This window comes from Vidua chalybeata, chromosome 21 (genome assembly GCF_026979565.1).
Source record: "Vidua chalybeata isolate OUT-0048 chromosome 21, bVidCha1 merged haplotype, whole genome shotgun sequence".
Lineage (NCBI taxonomy): Eukaryota > Metazoa > Chordata > Aves > Passeriformes > Viduidae > Vidua > Vidua chalybeata.
This window is the reverse complement of record NC_071550.1, coordinates 4,132,221-4,155,477: the sequence shown is the minus strand read 5'-3', so window position 1 is coordinate 4,155,477 and position 23,257 is coordinate 4,132,221. Positions and strand designations below refer to the sequence as shown.

The window sequence follows — 23,257 nt, the reverse complement described above, 5'->3', positions numbered from 1 at the left end:
GGTCACGACTGGCAAGGGTTTGCAAGAACCTGCAGAGGCTTTAATGTTCAGAGAGGTGAGACATCTCATACTCCCTCTGCGTTACACAATCAGGAATGACAACACGCTGCAGGCAAGGAGAAGTTTGGAGACTGCTGGATTCCACTCTGGCTCCTTCCCACAGTGACAATGTTTGCTCTCGGGAGCTCTGACAGGGAGCTCTGTGCCCATGAGCTCTGCCCCAAAGGGACTGTGTGTCACTGCACTGAAGAGTTCTCCACAATCCTGCCACTGGCATCACTGCAGGTGCCAATTCTGACTAAGTGACCAGGGACAGACCTTGCCCAGTGCACAGAGGACAGGAGAGGAGGTGGCAGCAGCGTGGCTTTGTTACCTGAGACAGGAGCAGAAGTGCTCCCTTTACACAGACAGGGGACAGGGCAGATTCCCCTCTCCATGGTGCTCCTGGGACACCTCCCCTGCCATATCTACCTGGCTGGAAACAGCAAGTGAAGGGATTGTGGAGTGTTCTTTAAACAGAAAAACACCTCCTGCCTGCCCAAACTTGTCTCACATTCATGTTGCACGCACATCACGTTTCTCTGAAAATCATATTTAACCTTCTTTTATTTTTCTTGCTAAAAAAACATCTTAGGAACATGGTGCATCTTCAGGAGGCCACATTTAATTGCAGCAGTACCACAGGACACGCCTAGATTCCATTCCACTTGGACCTATGGAATGAAGGGGAGGAGGCCAAGATCCCCAGGATCCCTCCCACATTTGCCTGATAAATTGAAACACTCCTCAGTTGATTTGGCAGGTCACCCTGACCCCCGGCTGAGGCACTCAAGCAGCTTTTACAGCCAATGACTGGAAGGGCCTGGCTTATGTTGGAATCTGCTGGTTGCCAGCTTTTCTCTGCTTTTTCTTCTTCTTCTTGACCTTGGCTCCAGCAGTGTCCATCCCACTGGAATATTCAGAGCGCAGGAGCTCAGCAAGGCGGCGTTTGCCGTGGGTCTTCTTGAGCAGCTCAGACCTGGGCAGGGGGAAGAACAGAGGAATTCAGGAATTAAGAACCCCTTTCTCCTGCTGGGTGGGTTCCTGCAATGCCACTGACAATTGCACATTAGAGAAGGAGCAGCTCCCTTTCCTTGAGGCTTGATTTGAAATTCTGCCTCATGCAAAATTAGGCATTGTTGTGACAGGTTTCCACAAAGGTGGCAAAATATCACGGCGTTTTTCAAAGCAAGCCTTTGTTCTGTACAAATGCTCTTGCAGGGTGGTGGGGAGAAGGAGGGAAGCTTGTGTGCCTGAAGGCTGATGAATGAGGTGACACAGCAGTTTGGAAATAATAATAATAATAATAATAATAATAATAATAATAATAATAATAACAACAACAACAACAACAACCTAACAGAACAGCCCAATGACATTGAACAATGGAAACATTTTATAAACAGAGCTTAAATCCAGAGCTTGAAAACACAACCCCTCCTAAACGAACCAGGGAAAAAATTAGCATGTCATGAGTCTAAACCAAACAGATCCAACAGATTTTCTTTTCTTGCAGTGTCCTGCAGCCATCACATGCACTTCACAGCCTCCCTCTCCAGAGAATGGCTTTTGCAAGGGTAGCTGCATTTTGCATGGCCACCAAACTCCAACATGGATGTCCCTGCAGCCCTAAACTGCCAGCTATAAATATAAAAACCCACTCAGCATTTTCCCACCATGAGTTCTGCCACTGTCCTGCTCTATAACCTTGGGCAAATCTCACCCTCAGTTATTTAAAATACAATCTCTGGGGTGCAGGATCAGTCACTCCCTAGCTCATTCCCATGGTCCTGGGCATGACAGGGTGTCCACAGCTACTGGTGTTGGCATGTCCCACTCTCCTCCTCATCAGCACAGAGTCACAGACTGGTTTGGGTTGGGAGGGACTCTAAACATCAACTCATTCCTTTATTCCTTTCACTAGACCAGGTCCAGCCCGAGCCCCTTCCAGCCTGGCCTTGAACACCTCTAGGGTGCACCTCTCTGAGCAAGTTCTAGTCAGGACCTCTCAAGTGTTTCCAGAAAAACAGAACAGAAACCTGTCTGTCCCTCTGCACTCGAGGGAGCTGGACTGAACAGCAGCCCCACACCCACGCCAGCAAGCTTTGGTGACAACACAAGGACTCAGCAGTCCTAAAGGTGACACCTTCTAGCCTTGCCTCAAAGTGCCCTCAGGTGTCCAAACCCACGCTGGGCATTGAAGAGAAGGAAGAAATTCAGGCTGCAGCAATGGATCAAGGCATTCAATAGGCCAAACACACAGGGCAGACGAGGGAAGTGAACTCCTGGCTGCCTGCGGCGTTTGCTCGCTCCCTTCCCACAGCCTGTGCAGGTGTATCCTCTGCTCAGCCCCCTCCACCAGTGGGTGAGGTTCCTATTTGACACTTTGATTGTTGTCTCCAAGCATTTCCTACAGTAATTCCTGGGTTTCCAAGCAACAGACCAGTTTACTTAACAACAGGGAACTCTCTGCTGCAGAAGGACAAGGAATCCACCAGTAGCTGCAGGGCTGAGCTGCAGCTCAGCAGGGAGGTTGTCCAACACTTTATTATCAATCAGGTGAAATTGCTGCCCAATTAGTAAATCAATACTCCCTGCTGAGGTGATCAGCTGTGCACAGAAAAGCAGGGATGCAGGGAAAAGGGAGCTTTCTCCCTCTAACCCAGGGCCACAAAAATCAATGGAGTTGTGCTGTGGAACCTGTGCTCATCACGGACAGAAGAAGAGCAGCTGTCAAGGCCCCGTGTAACCATGAGATGGAAGAGCTACAGGGAACAGCACCTGCCTGCAGTGACAGCACACCAGGAAACTGCACCAGGTCAGGAGCCCTGATTCCTGCTGTGAAGCTGCAAATTCCCCTCTCTGCCCAACTGGTGACAGTCTCTGGGGCTCTGCCAGAGCAGCAAGATAACCACAGGGCACCTTCCCTCAGCCAGGTTATGAGACAAAGCCCAGGAGAACTGACCAAGACCTTAACACTCACCCCTGAGCATCCTTGGGCAAGGTTTTTAATCTCTTTGGCCTCCATGTCCACTCTCCCAGCTCCCTGTGCTTTCCCTGTTGCTGAGGGCTGGTGGGGTGTTAATTTAAGGGAGGTGTGTGGTGATACTGTGGCAAAAAGCTTCACAGAAAGGCTGTAAGTGTAAAGATGCATTTGCACCACAGACAAAACCCATGTTCCCATCACTGGAAAAACACATGGATGATGAGCATCTCTTGCTGTGATCTCATGTCTAGGTATCATGGTATACTGAGACAGAGGAAGGAATAAAAGACTCAGGTTCAGAGCTGCCTGTGCACATCTGTAATTAAGCTGCAACCTCACAAAAACTGGTGCCAATACCCTCAGCAGAGAGACAATAAGCAAAAAGAGGAACTGTCCCCAGATGACTTTGTTATCTCCTGAAAGGCTGGAAAAGACCAGGCCAAAGTTTTAGAGACAAAAAAAAAAAAAAAATCTGTTATCCTCCAGAAAACTGGGATTATTTTATTCACTCTTTAAACATGACAAACTTGCTAAATACATCACTGAATGATGAAAAGGCAGGAGAGGAACATCTGGAAGAAAAAGTGTGCAGTGAAGGAAAGAGTAAAATCTTTCCTCTGCTTCAGTTCCCTTCTGCACCCACTTACAGAGCTGTTCCCAGCATGCTGCTCCCCTTCCCCACCTGGGAGCCACAGTGATCTTTGGGATGCTGCTGCTGCCCAACCCTCCATCTCTGAGGAAATCTGAATGGTTTGGACTGATCTCTTTCTCCTGGGTCTTGTTTTCTGGCTCAGAAGATGCCTCTGCTCATCTTTTCACCTCAGTGGTAAGTGAGCTTGTTCTTGGAGGTGTCTCTCAACCTGGCTGGCACCACTGCCTGTTCCTTTGTCTTGCTGTGTGAGATGCTGCTGCAATGCAGTGCACAGGTGTAGTGACCTTTAACCAACTCCCAGCATCTGCAGCATCCAAAGGCTCCCAAATTGCTCCAGCTGAGGAAGGAGGAGGATGAAGTTCTGACACACACTCCCAGAACTCATGGTGTGTCTTTGGAGGAGACCCGAGGAGGCCGTTCCATTTATCAGAAAACATTTCAACGTGGATTGCACTATCAATCTGCCTGACAGCATCTCCAACAGCTCCTTGACACTGTGCCAGCAGCAGAGCTGGGTTACCTCTGGGCCAAGGCTGCTGCAACACCTGCTTTTCCTACTTATAGCATTGGATGAACCATCTGCAGCCAATGCAACCCTGTTTGGGTTGGTTTTGCTGCTGTTGTTTTTGCAGAGTGGGGGCAAGAAATCCATCAGCAATCCTACACTGCTCTCGACAGGTCAACAGATGGCCCAGGTCCTCTGCTCCCAGCTGATGCAGATGCTTGAGAAGATCAAGGAAAATGATTACCCAGCCAGAATGAGCACCAAGCCTGTTCCAGAACACTCAGGGTGGTCTCCACACTGGGATGTGCTGAACAGCAAAGCCCACCTTGTCCTACTGAAGTCAAATGCATTTCAGCCACACAGAAACCCCAGTCTCACTTCCACTGCCATCCCTTGGTCTTCACCCCATGGGAAAAGGACAAAAGCAGCACTGGGAGGCTGGGATCCTCCCAGGATTCTTGCTTCTGTCAGGCCTTTTCCCAGCCTAGAGAACAGAATACACTTCAGTTACAGAGAGATGACAATTTTTGGTGCACAGCCCCCAGCACAGAGGTTTTCCAGCTCTGTGTGCAAGCACTGTTAACTTGATTAGAGATGGAGCAAAAGCTCTCTGCTGCAGCCACAGTGGAACAGGACAGTAATAAAGGGCACTGCTGTATGCAGGAAACAATCAGATGGATTTTACAACTATAAAACTTTAATTTCATATGAGGATTTCTTTTATAACATCGTGATGTGGTAGCCAGGACTCACCTGTGTCCCTGAACTGCCTTAATGAAGAGTGATGGTGATGCTTCCTTTCACAGCAGCCATGTCTCTTACTCTCATTTTTGGCTCCATTTGCCCATGGATACATGCTCTTACCTGAGCTCCAGTTTGGCTTTCTAGAGCAGACTGCCCAAAGTGAAATTCCCAGTGGGCAGAATTCCAAAGCTGCATTTTGACTAATTAAGGGGTATCAGGAAAGCTCTAAATGTGCACATAAAAACTGGCAAGCAAAGTGCTTCTAATGATGAGACAATTGCTGTGCAGGGAGGCCCAGCTGCAGCCTTGAGTCACAAGCCCTGTATTTTTTCAAAATTGTCAATGCCAAGATGTTCAAAAGTGGAACCAAGGATGTGAGGTTAGAGAGAAGGTAAAAGGCCACAAGTTTGCACCCAAATGGAATTGCTGCCCTGGCCATGGGGAGGACACAGGACTACAAGGTCTGTTTCTCAGGAATTGTCTGATTCTATCTGACCACGCTGGAGAATGAATTTACACAATGATCCTCCACATCAGAGCAATAGCACTGTGATAATGATGTACAGCAGTGCTCTCAAACACCTCTTCCTGATCCCATTTCATTTGAATCAGCTCAGACCTGGGCAGGGTTTTGAAAAAGCAGAGGAATTCAGGAATTAAGAACTCCTTCTCCTGCTGGGTGGGTTCCTGAAACCCACCTGAAACTCTGAAGCATGAGGGGGTTTTCACCTTTGTTTTTATATCACTTTTTGCATATGCTGTAGCAATTCTTGATACTCGTAAGTAAATTCAATCCTTCTGAGCATTTCTTGCATCAGAAATTCCTGTAGCAGGGAGTTCCACAGAATCAGCTGAACTAAAGAGTCATCTTTCTTTGTGATGGCCTGAACTCACGAAAAAGCCAAATTAAGTTGCAACTGCTCACTGCAGTGAAAGCCTTTGGGGGCACACACTGGCCTTCCTGATTTCAAAGGGAAAGCAGACCCTCAGTTGATCCAGAATGCAACAGCCTGAGCAGCACAGGGATGGCAGTGGGTCTTTGGCACGTGCATTGTGAAGGAGTCAAAAGACAAGTCTATCTGGCCTGTCAGCCCCTTCCTCGGCGTGCTGCGACTCCACAGAGAAGCAAGGACAGCTAATCCCTCACTGGAGGTGGGATCAGCTTCCTTGCCTCTACCCTGCAGTCAAAGCATGAGCCCAGACACTGACTAAGCTGATGTGCTGTAATTCAATATGCAGTATCTGGTTCGTGTGCTCATCTCTCACCTCAACACAGCATTGCAACTTTCAAAAAACATCGCCAGCAATTATTTTTTCCGTCTTCAGATCGGGTTTTGCAGGATCTGCTACAGCTAAGGGGACAGCTGGTTTGCACAAAGACCTCTGAAAAATGCATGGAAGTTGACATGGGCATTGAGGAGAGGGCTGCTCCCACATTTCAGCACTGAAACATCACACACCTGGCTGCTCCCTCTCACTGTCTCACCTTCCCCGAGCAGGCTCTCCAAGGAGGCGCCAAGCACAAAAGGAGACTTCAAAAGAAATGAAAAGTTTTCTTTGTCCTCCTAAGGAAACATTTAATGATTGCCTTTACCCCACTTTCAACCTGGAGCGCCTGCTTTTTATTCTCTAGGCAGGTGCTGAGAGATGAGGCTTTAGTGAGCAGCCTGATTAAAAACCAGTATCAGATGTTGGGAGACAATGTGTAATACGACAACCAACACTCACAGCATCATGTGAGAAATATAATTTAAAAGATTGCTCTGTGACTGTGCTGTTATAATTTCAAGCCTTGCATTTTACATTTAGAAACCATTTGTCTTCTAAATGGCAGGCTAAGTTTTGCTTTCTGCTTTGTCAGTGTGAAATCAAAAGCAATTCTCTAAGTTAATAGCATAATCTTGGATTTATGCAAGTGCAAACTGAATTTGAATCAATATTCACTTTCTCTAAACTATCTTATAAATACTAATATACTCTCTCCCTTTTTTTTGTTTATTTTTTAAAGTACACACAGAGAAAGCTGATTAAAGCCAAGTTTCACAGGCAGGAACAATTATTGCACATCACAACTCTGGCTATTTTTTGCAGGGTCTTAACTTTGCAGATGCCCTCGGATTTGAAATCTGGAGCTTGAGCCGTGACAGAGCCGTGCAAAGTCTGCCCACTTTCCCTGAGCTGCAGTTCTGTGATCCACGTGCAAATGAGCTCTCAAATCACTCTCAGACCATTTGTTCCAACACCTCCACATCCCCCAACCCCACACGTCCTGTGTGTAAGTACCTACTGTATCTTGAGCTTGTCTGTGCTATAATGGGATGAAGACTTGGGGAGGAGGAACCCCCATCTAAAAGAGGTTTGTAACAAGGGAAAAAGTAGCTCTAACAGAGTAGCAACATCACAGGAACAGAGAGAGGCATTGTTACAGGCCAAGTAATCCTGTGACACGCTACTGTCAGTCATAGCTTGACACCCTGCTGGGCCAGCAAGACATCAAAGCCCACCCCATACCATCTTACATGCTCTTTATCAGCTAATCAGGCTATTCTTCCCGAAATAAAGCTCCCTTAAATCCCCTGCTCACAGGGGCATTCCCATCCTGTTGCCCATCTGCTGAGGAGGGTCAGCTGGAGCAGGAGGCAGAGCAGTGGCCTGTCCCTGGTGGCTGCTGAAAGCAGGACAATGCAGGCTCCAACTTTTTATTTTCAAATCCCTTCCCCTTGCATTTTTTTCTTTTCATAGGATAGGTGCATGTGCAAGAGAAGTGCCCAGCCCTGGAACAATTATGTGGATTAGTGCTTTAATTGCATGGCTAAGGCTTGCCAACGGGGTTTGTAGCAACAATTACACGGAAAGAGTCACAACTAATGCTGATAAAGAAAAAAGATTTTCCTCCTTTGAACGATTGCAATGATTTTACTGGCAAGGCAGAGGTTTGGATCCTGCCATTGCACTGGGGAAGAGAGCGTGTCCTCAGCATTGTGATCCCAAGAGAGAGGATTATCTGTCCTGTGGAACCAACTCAGAGCAGCCAGGATCAGATGCACTGAGCACCTTCAGCTCCCTTGCAGGCACAGAAGAGGGTTCAGGGCTCCTCCAGCAGCATGAGGGAGTCTCCAACTCCTTACACAGAACAGGAGGACCCAGAACAGCCCTGAGCACACTCTAGAGGGGATAGAGCTGCAACTCTGGGCTTGCTGCAGACTATTCTCAGGAGAGATCCCACAGGATTTTGCAGAAATGCCTTTGCCAGAGCTACTCGCACCTCCAGGTTTGCAGAAGGATCATTTCTACCAACAGATCTGCTTTTTTTACACTCGATTCCTGGAGCAAGCCCAACCACCTTGAGGAGCAAAGCACAGCACAGCTCAGGAACATCAGACTGACCTACCTGTTTGGTCTTGGTTTGGTTTTCCTCTTTGAGCCTGCAGTTGGAAGAGCAGTCAGGTTCTGGGGGGCATCTCTCAGCCCAAAGCTCTTGGCCACATGACCCAGGTGGAGAGATTTGATGTGGAAGATGTGTTTGAGATCCCTGGGATAGGTGGTATAGGCACAAAGGAAAGACTGCAGTGCTGAGGGGAAAGAAAAACACCAGTGAATTCTGTTTGCTGCTGCATTTTTATACACAAACACACACACTTAAAGATTCAGCTGCTCCATCTGAAAGGACGTGGGGCTGGTCCTTTGGGACACCTTCTGGTCAGCAGCTGGCAGCAAAGGGTGCCATGTTAAAAACCTGTGAAGGTTGCACAGTACTGATACAATCCCAAAAGGGGAAGGTAAGTGCTGGGGAGGTGTTAGGAACTGAAACAAAGCTCCATTGAATTGCACTGGGTTTGGCTCCTGCAAGGCTGCTCCTTTGGCCACAAAAGGTGAGTTTGTGGCATTTCCCTCAAGTCATTGACTCTGAGTGGCAGCAGATGAGAGTGGGAACAGAGATGCAGGGACGAAGAGAGAGAAGCATGGAGATGGCACAGGAAGACTCCTCTGATATTAGAGTCCCAGTAGTCCATGCATTTTTCACCAGTTACCAGCTAGTCCCTTATAAATATCTGAGAGCCGGATGGATTTCCTGACTCATCAGCACACTGAGAACAGAGCTCACCTTCTCAAAAGGGAAAAATAATAGAACTGTGTGCAAATTTCCCTTCCCATCTTTATATTCCTGTAATGCCCTTCCCTCAGGGCTCATTGCTCTAAAGACAATCATCCACTAATATGAGCACTACCTCTGCTCCTCCCCGTCCCCAGAACGTTCACTACACCCAGGCTGGCCCCTGCTCTGGGAATAGAGGGACTTCCAGGAAGGAAACTCTGCAGCTCACAAAATGCCTCCCCCCTCAATCCCCTGCTGCTCCTCTGCTTGCTAAACCCTCCTGTGTCCCCCCAGCCCTCACTCCAAAGCACCTCCTGCATCTTCCTCTCCCTCTCACTCCTGACAGCAGTGAGCTCTAAACTCTCACCTCTCCTGCCCTTGCCTGTTGAGCCACCAGACCAGCAAGTTTGCCCACAGCTTATGTCTAATCTCTTGGCAGCAGCCGGAGATTGGAGTTTATGAACAGTAATAAAAATGTCATTTTAGCAGATCAGCTCCTGGAAGGACCCAGGGAATCCATCAAAGCTCTGTTTACTGAGCAAAGCGAACTCCTTTTCCCAATCGATGAGAAGAAAAGATTGAGGTTTTTGCACCTTCTTCCCAATTTCACAATGCTGCTCTTTTAGAGGCTTCTGAGCACCGAGAGACCTGTGTTTTCCCAAAAAAGAGAATGATAAATTCCAAATACTGTCTCAGTCTCCTGTCTGAAGCCATCCTTCTGAGGGCTTATAAACCAGCTCAAATGCTCTCAAAACTCTTGTTCTGCTGCTTTTTTTTTCATAAAGTTATTGGTCAAATTCACCTACGAGAAGGTGTAACACTTCAAAGGGAACAATAGGAACTTGCTCCTGTTTTGAATTCAGTCCCATTGGAGCTAATACAGCTGTCTGCCTCACAGCACTTGAAATGGCTGATACTAAAGATCCTGTTATTATGAAGCCTGAGCTCACCTCCCACAGCTGGGCAGAGAGGAAAAGCTGCTGGTACCAGCTCCCCAGAAAAGTGTCAAAGGCTCTCCTCTTCCCAAAGTCCTGACAGACACCTGCCAGATCCAGCTGTGAGTCAGAGCACACAGAACCAGGGAGAGCTGCAAGGCACTAGCCCAGAGCTGAACTGAGAGCCTGGCTGGAGCTGCAGGTCACAGTGCCCAGGAAACTGCCTCACCTCCGAGCAGCTCAGAGCTGAGATGTTCATTACAGCACTCATGAGATTGAAATGCAGACCTTTGTGGATGAGATTCTTTTAAAAATCTTTACTATCAGGTCTTTAGACCTCTCATTGTTGCCAGAGCCATGTTTTCTGGCTTTTATGTGCAATTAGAGTGGCCAGATATGGAATGCTTTATTGGATTTTTTTAAAGTTGAAATTCTTTTATGATTTTGTGATCAAAGAGACAGAGCTTTAGGAAAACAACTCACAAAGACTGGTACCAGTGCTGGTCAGGCCATAATTCATGTACAGGGGTCCTTACCTTGATGCCACAGGAACAAACAGCCTGAGCTGTTGAGAGTTTTTAGCACACCAACACAAGTCTAAGGTAACACGGACTGGCTTGGAGTGGGATTTGGACTTGTGCTCATGTAAGACAGAGGATTTAGATTGGTCCTTTGCACCCCTGCATCCCCATTTTTCTCCAGGAAATACAAGTGTGGAAAATCAAAGGAAGAAAAGAAAAAAGCCAGCGTGTTCTATGTGTGATGGGGGTTAGATGGTTGGGTGTTGTTTTAAAAAGGGTAATGGGATATGAAAGGGAGACAGGTGACATAACCTGTTCACCAGGCTCTCAGCTGGCAGCCAGCTCCCAGCACTGGCCCCAGGGCACAGCCTCAGCATGGCTGGATAAACTGGGAGGCACTTTGCCAGAGCAGGAGGGAAAGATGCACCAAAACCACCACGGATTTGAGCACTGTGCCACAGCCCTGGGCTCCTGTGACTCAGCTGTCTCTCTCCACACACAGGAGCTGAGGACAGAAAGGAGGATGCAAAAAGCTCAACTGCTGGCTGTAAAGCTGGGAAATGAGGAGGAGGAAAACAGGGTTTGCTTCCTTACCCTCTGTGTAACTCATGGGTACACAGGATCAGTCTCCTGAGCTCCTTCTGGCCCCACAGCTTGGAAATGAAGCACCTATCACCATGCAAAGCCTTGGGATGAGCATCCTCCACTTCCCAAAAGGGGCTCCAAAAGGTTTATCCTTCAGGTAGCAGGGCCCAGGCAGACCCCTCCTCCCACCCATCTCACTGCTGATCAGTCAATCAAGTTTGAAGGGCAGCACCTTCCCTGAACCATTTGATTTGAGTGTGAAAAGCACGGGACCCAGAGGCAGAAGGGGAGAGCGGGCAGGGAGCCACTCGCCTTTTGAAAGCAGGCTGCAGTGCAGAGACTGCTTATTAACATTGACTAGGTCAGAAAATGGGGAGAAACAGAAAAAGAGAGAGAAACAAATGCATCTCTGGCACAGTTTCCAATTGATTGTCTGCCATGAAAGCAAAAGCCAGCTGCCATGTTAATTATTCATGATGCCTGGCTCAGAGGGGAGGAAGAGGGGCTTATGGAAGCCACTCAGCAGTGGAAAATTTGCATATGTAGATAGCAGAGTTGGAAAAAGAGGTGGAGTGCTCCTCTACAAGATAAATGGGATGCACAGTATTTCAGCATTTCCTGATGTATTTTCTGTGCTTCTTTTCTGTGGCTAAAGAAGTTATTAATGCTGAGGTCAGCAACAAGTGTGTGTGGGTGGGTGTGTGCACAGTGGCACTGCGTAGAGAGGAACCACAGAGGTTTTTTAGGTGTGACCAGAGTTATTCACTGGTTGTTCCTGTCACAGACATTTCAGGTTAGAAGTTTGCATGGGGTACAAGAAATCCCAAGAGAGCAGGAAGAAGCTCATCCATGCAGAATGAAGGATTATGATTGTTGTAGTCACATGCTTTGAGATTGTGGATTTAAAAGAGCAGCTACAAAACCACACCACACACCTGAAGATGGGTGCAAGCTCCTTGTGTAGCAAGTCCAACACTTTCACTGCAGGAGGAAAGTGTTTGAAAAGCCCAAGGAACTGAAATCAGCACTCTGCAACTGCTGGAGGTGGGGTGAGATTTTAGCCCAGGGATGTGCAGTGGTGGGGGGAGAGCAAAGAGTGAAACAGCAGAATTTCAAATCCTTTGCCCTTCAATACAGCCACACATAACGAAAAAAAACATGCAGAATAATTGGGGTAAGCAGAGAGTCACAGGAGATACTCTGGTTCCTCTGCTGTGTCATCACCTGAGAAGGGAGTACAACTTTCAGAAAAAAACCAGCACCTCTGACCTCCTGAACAATCACTTCTCAAGATTCCAAACAGTTTTCATGCTGAACTTAATTTTTATCTTGAGAACAGCCTCTCCTTCTCCAGTTTCTCCAAACATTGTATAGCTCCAAGAGCAATTTCCCCATATGGTTTTGGACCCCTTGGAAGGTGATTTCAGAAGGGAGCACACAAGGCACACCTGTCCCACACCTGTATGCAGGTGCACACAGCAGGAACACAGAATGGTAAACAGGAATGATGCAGACCATTCAAATCCATCTCACCAGGACCCCCTTGAATTGGAAATGCTGCAGAACTGAAAAAACTTCTACACAAACTTAAAGAGCAGGGCTTGACTCAGAGCAATGAGGTAAAAAAGAAAACAATCAGGAAGGGAGATGCGGGAAGAGGAGACACAAAAAAAGGGGAAAGGCTCCTCAATACTGTGAGGAAGAATGGCTTAGTCTCTTTCATAAAGGGTTTGCATTTTGTGGACTTGTCTCAATAACTCTGAGTCAAATTCCAAGTAATTGCCCAGGAGCTCTGGGGCCTGACTTGCCACAGTGCTTACCCTGCACCACCTTTATGGCTTCTCTCAGGGGACAGTTTGGTGTTTCTTTTCCTACCACGTCCCCAGCAAGATCTTAATCTTTCTCCCAAATCTGTCTTCCTCTCGATTTTCCAAACTGAGAGGAAGAAGGGCAGAGTCTCTTACACTGCTCAGTGACAACTGCTTGGAAAAGATGGCACATCAAACCCCAGACTTGTACACGGCTACAATTATCAAGTCCATCCCAGTTTTTATTCTTCCTGCCTTTTTGAGTTGTTGCCCCTCTCTCTTTTACCTCCCATCCCACTCAACCAGCTCCAATCCAAGATCCTTTCCTGGTCAGGGTTGCATCCTGCCTTTCAGGCTTTAAATTCACCCCTGGGGTGAACTGGAGGCATCTGATGGGAATTGCAGCAGGATGTGGTGGAGGAAGTCACCCATCCCCTTCCCAGCACAACACACACAACCCACTCGCTCCTGTGATTGGGTCAAAGCCCTTGGATGTGAATCCCACTGAAAGCCAAGACTAAATCTCATTTGCACGTAATACGGGAACGCCAGAAATTAACATTTAATATCACCACAAAGCCTTCTGGGCCTGCCTCAGCCCCCTGCAGAGCCCAACGGCCCCAAAATGTTTCTTCCAGGCCTTTTCCCTGATGCTGTGCCCCAGAAGAAAACCTTGGCAGCTCCTCTGAGCCCTGGGATAAGTGGAAGGAAACTCACTGACCTTTCTTTGCCCACTGGACAGTCCCCTCGCTGGAATGGACGTGATTTTCAAATTTTGTCTGCAGGACCGTGGCCCTCTCCCGGACTTCCTGAGGGTTCTTGCCACAGGATTTCTACCAGGGAGGCAGGAGGATTAGAGGAAAGAGAGAATTTGAGTCAGGAATAATGAAGCAGTTTACAATAGATTTAATAACAGTAAAATCACACAGCAACTACCCAGGGGCCAACAAAGGTAATCCTCTCAATATTACTAGAGGAAAAAAAAATCCAGATAAAGATGTTAAAGTCAGAGCAGCCAGTGAGCGCCGTGTGGTGGGGAGAACAAATCAGTTTTAATTTTGTGTTTTCTAACATCTATCACGTATCTTTTCCTCTTGCTTTTCTCTTCCCTTCCCTTTTTGTTTTTGCTTCCAGGTACAACAGGCCAGATCCCACTTCTAGTTTCCATTGGAATTATTTGGAATAACTCCCCCCAGACCCCGCAGTGACAGTTTGAGTGATGCTGCAAGCTCCCACCCCTGTACACTTCTCCAAAACACCCAGGGCAGGAGACCACGAGATCCACAATCACCCCAAGCTCCAGAGAAGAGACAAATTCAGCACCTGTGAACAAAGGCAACCAAATGAACTTCTCATGAATTCCAGCATGGACTTCTACATGAGGCTTCCTGACTGCCAACACATCATGTTTGACTGGAACTGCCATCACTTGGCTCCTCTAGAGCAGGACAAGCCCCTTGCACCACAGGCACGACAGAATAAACTTCCTCAGGCCAGAAGGGCAATTTTGCACGTGTTCCAGCTTTCCTGGGATCAGACTGTAGGATGCAGTTCAGGAAATGGAAAACAAACATTCCTGGGAGCAAGCTGTTACTGGGAGGAGAAGAGAGGCTCTCTCCCTCTCCGAGGGATCCAGGCAGAGCAAGGAAATGTGGACCAGAAAACAAGTGAAATTTCTGATGGAAAGCTGACAGCAAAGTGCATAGCCAAGCGTCCATGGATGTGCACCTCTCCCAGCAAAGGGCCACAGTTCTCCAGTGTGACTCAAGACAGGAACCAGCATCCAAGAGTGAGAGTGCCAGATCCAAGGCAGCAACCTGACAGTGGTCAGACCCCTCACCCCAGCAGGGCTGACTGCATACAAACATCCAGCTCCTGGGATTCTGGAGCAGCCCTGTGCCAAGGCAGCAATCCTGCTGTTCCTCCCTAGCAGATCTGCATGCTAATGCTGCAAACCCCTCTTTCCTCTGCACTGCTGCCAGTCCAGAGGAGCCACATCCCACTGACACCACAAACAAACACCAGGACTGTGGGGGCTGCCAGCACCTGACACAAAATGCTCTCCTGTCCCAGGTGTGCCACTCTGTACCCAACAGCAAATGTGCCCAGAGACAGACCCCAAATGTAGTTCAAATGCCCTGCACTGTGCCCTCTCTGAAACTCAGGATCCCACAGCTTCCAGAATTCCAGGTAATTCCTCAGCAAAGCAAACACACCTGGGGCTGCAGCTCCTGCTCATTCACTGCCTGGACTGACTGTCCTCCTGCACCTCCAAGAACAGCCTGGCTATTGTAACTCATTAACTCTCCTAGATCTCTGGTCCCTGGTGTCTCCCAGTCCTCTCAAGAAAGGCTCACAGAATCCATCTCACAGAATCACAGCATCATTTAGGTCAGAAAAGACCTCCAAGATCATTGAGTCCAAACTTTGATCATCACTTTGTCAACCAAACCATGGCACTGAGTGCCACATCCAGTTTTTCCTGAACACCTCCAGGGATGGGGACTCCACCACCTTCCTGGGCTTCCATTCCAATGCTTGACCACCCTCGCAGTGAAGAAATTCTTCCTGATGTTCCACCTGAACCTTTCCTGGCACAGCTTGAGGTTGTGTCCTCTCCTCCTGTCCTTGTTCCCTGGGAGCAGGTCCTGACCCTCACCTGGCTGCACCCTCCTGTCTGTGAGCTGTCTTCCCTGAACCTCTTTTCCTCCAGGCTCATCCACCCAAGTTCCCTCAGCTGCTCCTCACATAATTTACCCTCTGGACCCTTCCTCAGCTTTGCTGCCCTTCTCTGGACACTCCTTTCACAGGTTCCTTTGACTTCAGGTGTGCCCTGAAGCTGAGACCGTCCCCAGCCAAGGGCCCTGCAGAGGTTCAGTGACCCCCAAGTGGAGCTGCCTGCCCGAAGTGGCCACTCCTTGTTGTCACTACCAAGTTTCCACCGACGTGAAACACAAAACTTTCTGGCCCCGCCTGCTCCTCCCGGCCCCCAGCACTTTCCTTTTGTTAAGCCTCCTGGCAGCACCAAGTGTCACCTTCCCAGCGCTTTTTAATATGAATGTGAAATTAGTGAGGTTTGCCCTTTCCCCTGGCGGACAGAATCCTCTGTTATTAAAAAGTAAAGCACTTTAATAATGAAAACTTTTTCTCTTTTTCCTGTGTTTTAACTGTTTAAAATTAATGAGAAGGGCATAACGGTTGTCAAAGCGATATTGAAAGCTGGGTAGCCAGGACCGAATAAGCACGAAAATCCCTCCAGAGTGTTAAATAAACAGTGCTTCAGCCCCCTCTGAATCCCTGTGTTGGTTATTGTATACATTCTGTAACAGCACTCAGAATAGATCTGAGCACCAGGGAGGCAGAAAGGTTTCAGAATTCCAATAAAGGCCTCAAATTAAAGACAGCCTGGTGCGAATTCCAGGAGAAAATTAAAGAGACCTCAAGCTTAAGTGACAGGTGACTTGCTTCTGTGTCACAACTGTCAGGGGATTTAGTGATAATATGGCAATATATTACAAAGGACTTTTCTTATTCCCCCCTTTAGGTTTCAAAATGAGGCATCTCTTCTTCCTGGTGCTGGGGGAAAATAAAAAAAAAAGTAAGACAAAAATGAGGGATAAAAAGCTAGGTGCATAATTTCCAAAGTGTGAGGTCAGTGCAAGAGATATAAATAAAAAAAAAAAGAAAAAGCAAATGGCAGGAAACATAATGTCCTCGGAAAACAGCTTCTCCCCTCCTCCCATCTCCACTTTGTCTTTTATCCCCTTCAGACCCTTGAGACAGAATTCATTTTAAAATTGCACCCTAATGGGCATGAAAAAAAAACCTGTGTTTGATTCCTGTCTTCCAGGGAGGTTCATCTAAAAAACTAAAAAAAAAAAAAACAAAAAAAACCCCACCCCAATAATAATAATAAAAAAAAAAATCTAAATTTAAAACTGACTCAGAGGCAAACTGTGAAAATAAAACCTGCCCATGACTGAGTGTCTGGACAGATCAAATAAATCAGTGCTACTGGAAGGGCATGGAAGCCATTCCACGTGTTTTACTCACACAGGCAAGCTTTAATCCTGGTTTGGATGAGCAGGACAATTAATTTGAGACCTTACACATTTTTCCAAGACCCCAAAGATAAAAGCCTACCCCAGAGGTTTGCTTGATCTGCATCCCCATCCCTCTGCTAAATAAGCAGCACTGTTGCCATCACGGAGGAACAGTGGGATAGGAGAACTTTTTCTGCCTTGTGATTCCTTAAAAGCCTGTTCTGGCAGATCCCAAAGCACTGGCATAATGACTGTGGACAATAACATTATTTATAATCTAAAAGAAGAAATGCAAGAGAAAAAAAGTCATTTAACCAGTTTGAGACATCAGGGTAACTCCCAAAAATGCCAACTTCACCAGGAAAAGATACATGGATTTCTCTCAGAAGGAAACTTCCAGTGATGAAGATGGCAGGTTTTAGGTTTGAAAGGTTGGGATAAGTACTGAAAACTTCTGATTTCATTAAGAGAACATGATAATGAAAAAAAAAATTTGAAACACAGTAAGACTAGACTGAGGTAGAAAAGTTCATTCTTAAAACAGGAAAAAAAAAAAAAAAAAAAAAGAAAGATGGGGAAACCCACCAAAAAGCCTGGCTGTAACATCTCCTGCTTCCATTATACTTCAAAACAAAATGAAGGATTTTGTTTTAATAACAACTTTTTACTAACCTCCACACACCTTCTCTAGAACTCACCAAGTCCCCCTTGCCCCCCTCCATAAAAGTTGAAAGATCAAATTTATTCTCTTTGTAGGCAGGTGAACATTCACACACCCAGACATAGCCACATATATATTTCATATACCTAAATATAAAATATACATTTTACAGGCACTTCAGCTTGCTCCCTGGCTGCACACAGAAGCCCAAAAAATACATGTTCCAGCGTGGTACTTATAATGGACTTGAGTTGAGGCAATGGGAACTGAAGAGCATCATAATGAGGTTCCTGTGTGCAGGACTATAATATATACATGACGCAGAGCACAGAGAGCTGAGAGCAGAGCTGAACCTCCCTCCAGTGGCAACGTCCCAATAGGATCAGGTTCAGCTCCTCCTGACACCTCCTCAATCCCCCCCAGTCCCACTGCACTCCCAGCTTATGGTACTGTCCATGTGGCAAATTTAAGGAATTTAATAGAGATTAACCCTCCTGAAAACTTGGGAAATGCCCCTGCAGCTTCTGAGCTGACCACTCAAAACTCCATGGCAATATAAACACGGAGCTAACAAACACACCAAGTGCTTGATTGCATTAATATATTTTTCAAGTCATTCCTGAAGGAGTCTGTTTCATATTGACTGAACTGCTGTAATTCCATCCCCATTAAATGATACAGAACTTTTCCCATGAAGAGAAGCTCTATTCTTTCAGATTGAGCCACATAAAAACTGGTTATTCTGTATTTCTAAGTTCCTGAGAGAGATTAAAACCATCCTACAACCACAGTGGATGGAGCTCAGCTCCAGTGAAGTCAACAGCAAAATCCCACTTGCTTTGATGTCACAGGGAAAAGAGGAATTTAATCCCACCTTCGAAAGCAAAAGGAGCCAAGTCCTTCTGTGCAAGTTCCTACGTGCAGCACCTGCACAGCAGGGCCTGCCCAGCAGCACTGCCCAAGCCAGCAACTGCTCCTTTCAAAGAGGGGCTGGGTTTAGAGCTTTTTGGAAGGGAAGGAAGAAAGCCAAAAGAAGTGTCTTTAAAAAATTCTGTGCTTAAATGTGCAGAGCATTTGACAATTTGGAAGCATGGTAGAAATACCAAATAAGCTTGGTTAGGTTTTTGTTGCTAAAAAGGGATTTTCTCCTGCTGCTTTTCAAGACTTAAATTGAAATTTCCTTGAACAAAACATGTTCTCTTTTTTGCCCACTTCCCATGAAATAACATTTGCTCCCACATCTGGAACAGCGAATATTCTGTCCCCTGTCAGCAACAAATTTAAAGTACAATTTCTGCATAAATGGAATTGTTGAAAAAGTCTTCAAAGGCAATCTGAAGTCACTCTTCCTATAAGCACATTTGGGACAAAAGGAAAGTACTTCTACATGGAACTATTTAAAATAATTTCTGCACTAACAAAGCACAGCTGAACTTTGTTACGAGGCGATATCCTAGGCATGATCCAGCCATTTAAAACACAGGCATTACAGGCTGATTTCAGCCAAAAACAGTGGTGGGAGAGAGCTTTAAACAGAGCTGCATCTCAGCTGAGCTCAGCTCTGGCTGTGTGTGAGGTGCAGGAACACTGAACATCTTTCACAGGCCGTGTTTACCAGGAACACCACGGCTCCCACCAGCCAGCGCCGGGAGCGAGGCGCCTCAGACACGGGGTAACAAAAGCATGGGCAGGCAAAAGAGCAACAAGAGGGAAAAAAGAGTGTGTGCTGCATCATGCTTGACACATTCTTGACTTCCATTCAAAATGCAGGTTCTTGCAGGATTTAATTTGCCAGAGCGCAGCAATGCCCGGGACATCAATTACAAATGAGTGAGTTCTGTGAATTAGCAACTTGAAGGCAGACCCAAAGCTTGCCCAAGTCAATAAAATGTGCCTGAAAACCCAGGGAGCTTTGTTTTAGGCTCCAAGTAAATATAGATTATAAAAACCCTGATGTGACACATCACCAAATGCATTTTCTTCATTTCTTCAGAGAAGTTTAGAGCCATTTGCCATGTTCAACAGTATCTCAGTGCAGAAACACAGGAAAAACAGGAACATTGTGAGGGAAGAAACACAGAGCTTTTGCATCCAGAAACTTTCCCTGCCTGTTACAAAGATATTTGTGGAAGAGTTAGCAAGCAACTGCTTTCTGGGAACAACAAAAGACTGAAAAATTGTGATATAAGGTAGTTCTATAATTATTTACACTGTCTGACATCATGGATGTAAAGACAGACTCTGAGGCAGGAGCACTTGTGATGTTGAACTGGCAAGTGAAAACTGGAGCAATTCCAAAGCAGCAGAGTAACTCACCTTCCTTCCTGGTCTGTGCAACTTGAAGCGATCATCCTTCATCAGGCTGGCTAACACCTTCTCCATCTTCAGCTCTGAAACACTGAAGCAACAAAGACAAAAAATTACTGTTTCTCCTGCTTTGAAACACAGCGTGGAATGAGCCACAGACTGGTAATGGAGAGTAAAACAATTGAGATTCACAGTTCAACTTGAGAATATATTCCTGAAATACACAAGGTCTTAGCCCAGACACTCCCTCATCACCCCTGGAATTGGAAATACTATAAAATCCAAACCCCTGCTTTCACAGAGACACAGTTTCACCCACAATTTTGTCACTGTTTTAAGTCAACAACATACACACTCCAATTCTAGCAGAGCATCAAAATAACTGAGGGTGGATTTTCCATTCACTTGAAGTCTCCCTGGCTCTCAACCAAGAGGAACTGATTAAAGAAATAAATTGCATTATACTTCTATTATTTTCATAATTTTTCTTTCCTTGCACTGAGAAGCATCAGGACAATTGGGAAGCACCTGGTTATTCTTTTCACCAAAAGAAGCTCAAGACAGAGCTGAAGCAGCTCATAACATTAATGCTTCTTGTAAATTTGTTTTGTAACTATAAAGAATTAAGATCTGCAACCTCCACCTTGAACCTAGGGGTTGTCCAACATTTCTTTTTTCACTCAAGGCCACGGCCAGGAGCAGAAGGTTGGTTGTGTAACTGTGAGGAAAGAGACTGACTGAGTGGCTGGAAACACCTGCTCCACTTTGTTTGCTACTCCTGCCATATCTTGTCTCCTCCAGTTTAGCTCCCAGAGTCTCTGGAATGAGACACAGTGCTCAATCCTCACTCAAAGGATGATACTTTCATGTTTACACACATTTGTTCCCACCCGTGTTAATGACCACGCTCACAAAACCAAAGGGCTGAAACTAAAGGTGTGCAAAGACACAGCTCCTTCCTCTCAGTGACTCAAGCTCAGAGGGTAACAACAAAACCCCGAGGAACTTTTCCCATCAGCTTTTCCCCTGCAGCTTCCTTCCCTCTGGTCACATTTCTTTCTTTCCCACAGGATCCTGTGTGATTCCAGCTCCTTGCTACCTCGCTCAGGTCAAAGCTCAGAGGCACTTCCCAATGGACAAACTCACTCTCCAATTCATTTATAGCCTCAAAAGCCACCTCTGACACCAGACACACAGTCTGATTTCCTTTCCTGCTCTGAGAACTCACCTCCCCTCTCATCTGAAGTGCAAAGCCAAAGCCCAGCCCATTAGGGACTCCACAGCATATTTTTTTTTTTCAAATACAGGAGACTCAGTCAGCTGTCCTAGCCAGGCTTCACACTGGGCATTTATTTTCATTCTGTCGACTCACATTCCTCCTGTAGGCTCAACCAGATGATTTATTCTCCAGCCCTGCTTGCAAGACATTGCTGGGTCCTGCTATGGCCCAGATATGGAAATGCTCAGAAACCTGCTTCATTTCCAAGTGAGCAGTCCTGCTTAAAGGTGCATTTACAGGACACTAGAAATTCTTTGTCCTCTTTAACACTGTCTTAAGGGGCACACACACCCCAGGTGACAGCACAGGAACAGCTGTGCAGCTTCAGGCCATTAATATTACAGCTACATCCAAACTGGGTCCCATTTCCAAGGGAATTACTCAGATCATAAAAGCTGATGTCTGTGGGTCCAAATTCTCAGTAATGGGCAAAGGTCATGTCTAGAAAAGAAGCCAAGGAGTTCACCTGGGATTAAACCAATCTAAGGAAGAGAGAAATCTTTGGGGTCCAACAGTTCTCAGATTCCTGAATCTCAGATGGTCAGAAAGCTGCCTGTAGTTTCTGAAAGGAAGCATTGCTGGTATTCTTCAATTTGTAAAGTACAAAAAGAAATTATAACAAGGATATCTTCTTTTCACTTCAAGCTCTCTACCATCTGGCTAGCAGGAATGGATGAATTTCTGCCCCAGTGTTTGAGAGGATATTGTGATCCTCACCTGCTCCCCATCCTTCCCAGCTAAAGCAACAAACAACTTTACTTTTGCAACCTGCCTTTTCAACTCAGCCAACTCAGCATCACAGCATAGGGAAAGAAGTTGCAGAGGAACAGCCAAATGGCCCAGAAGGGATGGGCCAGAGTGGCCACAGGACACCCTACAAGGGAGAGCAGCCCCCCATGTGCAGCTGGGGTGCACAGATTCCTTCACAGAGGATGCAGAGACAGGCAGGGCAGCGATGGGGGAGAAAGGGAAATGGAGCATAAAATGACAACCAAGGGTTTCTCTGTCTGGTTTTGAAAAGTATAACAGCAAATTAAAACATAAATGGTAACCACTTAAGCAAGAGGAAAGCAGACCTCCCCCTTCCCCCTGCAAAGGTTGCTTTGACACGGCTATGAATGAAAATGTCAAACCTTTGACATTGATTTGTCGGAGTTGTCACCCCCTCTCGGGTCCTCCCCTCGCCTGGCGTGTCGCCAGCAACAGATCCCTGAACCGGGTTCACAGCGGGGAGCAGGGGAGGGAGCTGGGAGGGGGAACAGCACAACCCTGGAGCAGGCAGGGGAACGACTGGAGCAGGCAGGGAAACGACTGCAGCAGGCAGGGGAACGACTCGTGCCTTCACGGTGATGCCTCCTCCTTTATAAATTAGTCAGGCCTCCGTTAGCAGATAAAGAAATTATCTGATAGCTGTCGAGGCAGGCGCTGCGAGATTGCAGCTGAAGGGGCTGGAAGAGACATAAAGGAAAAAAAAAAAAAAACAAAAACCTCGCATTTCTTCTGCTTGTTGCCTCCTCCCTTTGAAGGGAAATCTGTTAGTTTTGTTTGGAGCTGAGATAGAACATTTTGGGATCTATCCTTTAAAAAAAAAAAAAAAAGGAAAGAGGGAATGGCGAGAAAACATGAGTGTGCACGTGCCTGCACATCCACATTTACAGCTGGGCAGAGCAGCCACAACTTCCAGCCACACAAAACCCAAACAGAAAGTTGCAGAGAGAGGAGGCAGCTTTGCTGAGCCCCAACAGGAATTACTGATCTCAGCAGAGCCAAAGTGAGATCGTTTTGGCAAAGGCTAACGCTGCTTTTCCACACTGGAAGCCAAGGAGAGGCTTCAGGTACCGGTGAAAATTAATTGCAAGCGATTTCCAATTTCAAAGGCAGTCATCTCTAATTCCAAAGTGGATTTTCATCCAGGAACAAAGCCACGTCTGCTCTCATTACTTCCGACTCTCAACATTCCTGGACTTACTCCCATGCATGCTGGGGTGGGTGGAGGGGTTTAGGAAAAAACTCTGGGTCAGATCCTCATCCCCAGTAAACCAGCAGAGCACTGCTCATTTACACCAGCTGAAGGCTGCGGGGACACATCTCATGCT

At 46.6% G+C, this 23,257-nt stretch overlaps 1 protein-coding gene and 1 long non-coding RNA gene across 2 annotated transcripts in view; one reads left to right on the top strand and one right to left on the bottom strand.

The window, feature by feature from the left end:
- Positions 1–588: 588 nt before the first annotated feature.
- DDX31 (DEAD-box helicase 31) overlaps positions 589–23,257 on the bottom strand; it is a 43,574-nt gene continuing 20,905 nt past the window's right edge. The window contains exons 17-20 of the mRNA XM_053961791.1: positions 19,892–19,973; positions 13,593–13,704; positions 8,318–8,498; positions 589–1,018 (exon numbers count right to left, since the gene is read on the bottom strand). Of these exons, the coding sequence (XP_053817766.1) occupies positions 868–1,018; positions 8,318–8,498; positions 13,593–13,704; positions 19,892–19,973 (526 nt within the window). The 3' untranslated portion in view covers positions 589–867. The remainder of the gene's footprint in view (positions 1,019–8,317; positions 8,499–13,592; positions 13,705–19,891; positions 19,974–23,257) is intronic.
- On the top strand, positions 2,510–7,818 carry LOC128798390 (uncharacterized). The gene is made up of 4 exons (XR_008434412.1): positions 2,510–2,598; positions 2,706–2,857; positions 7,018–7,201; positions 7,669–7,818. It is a non-coding gene; the product is annotated as an uncharacterized LOC128798390 (long non-coding RNA).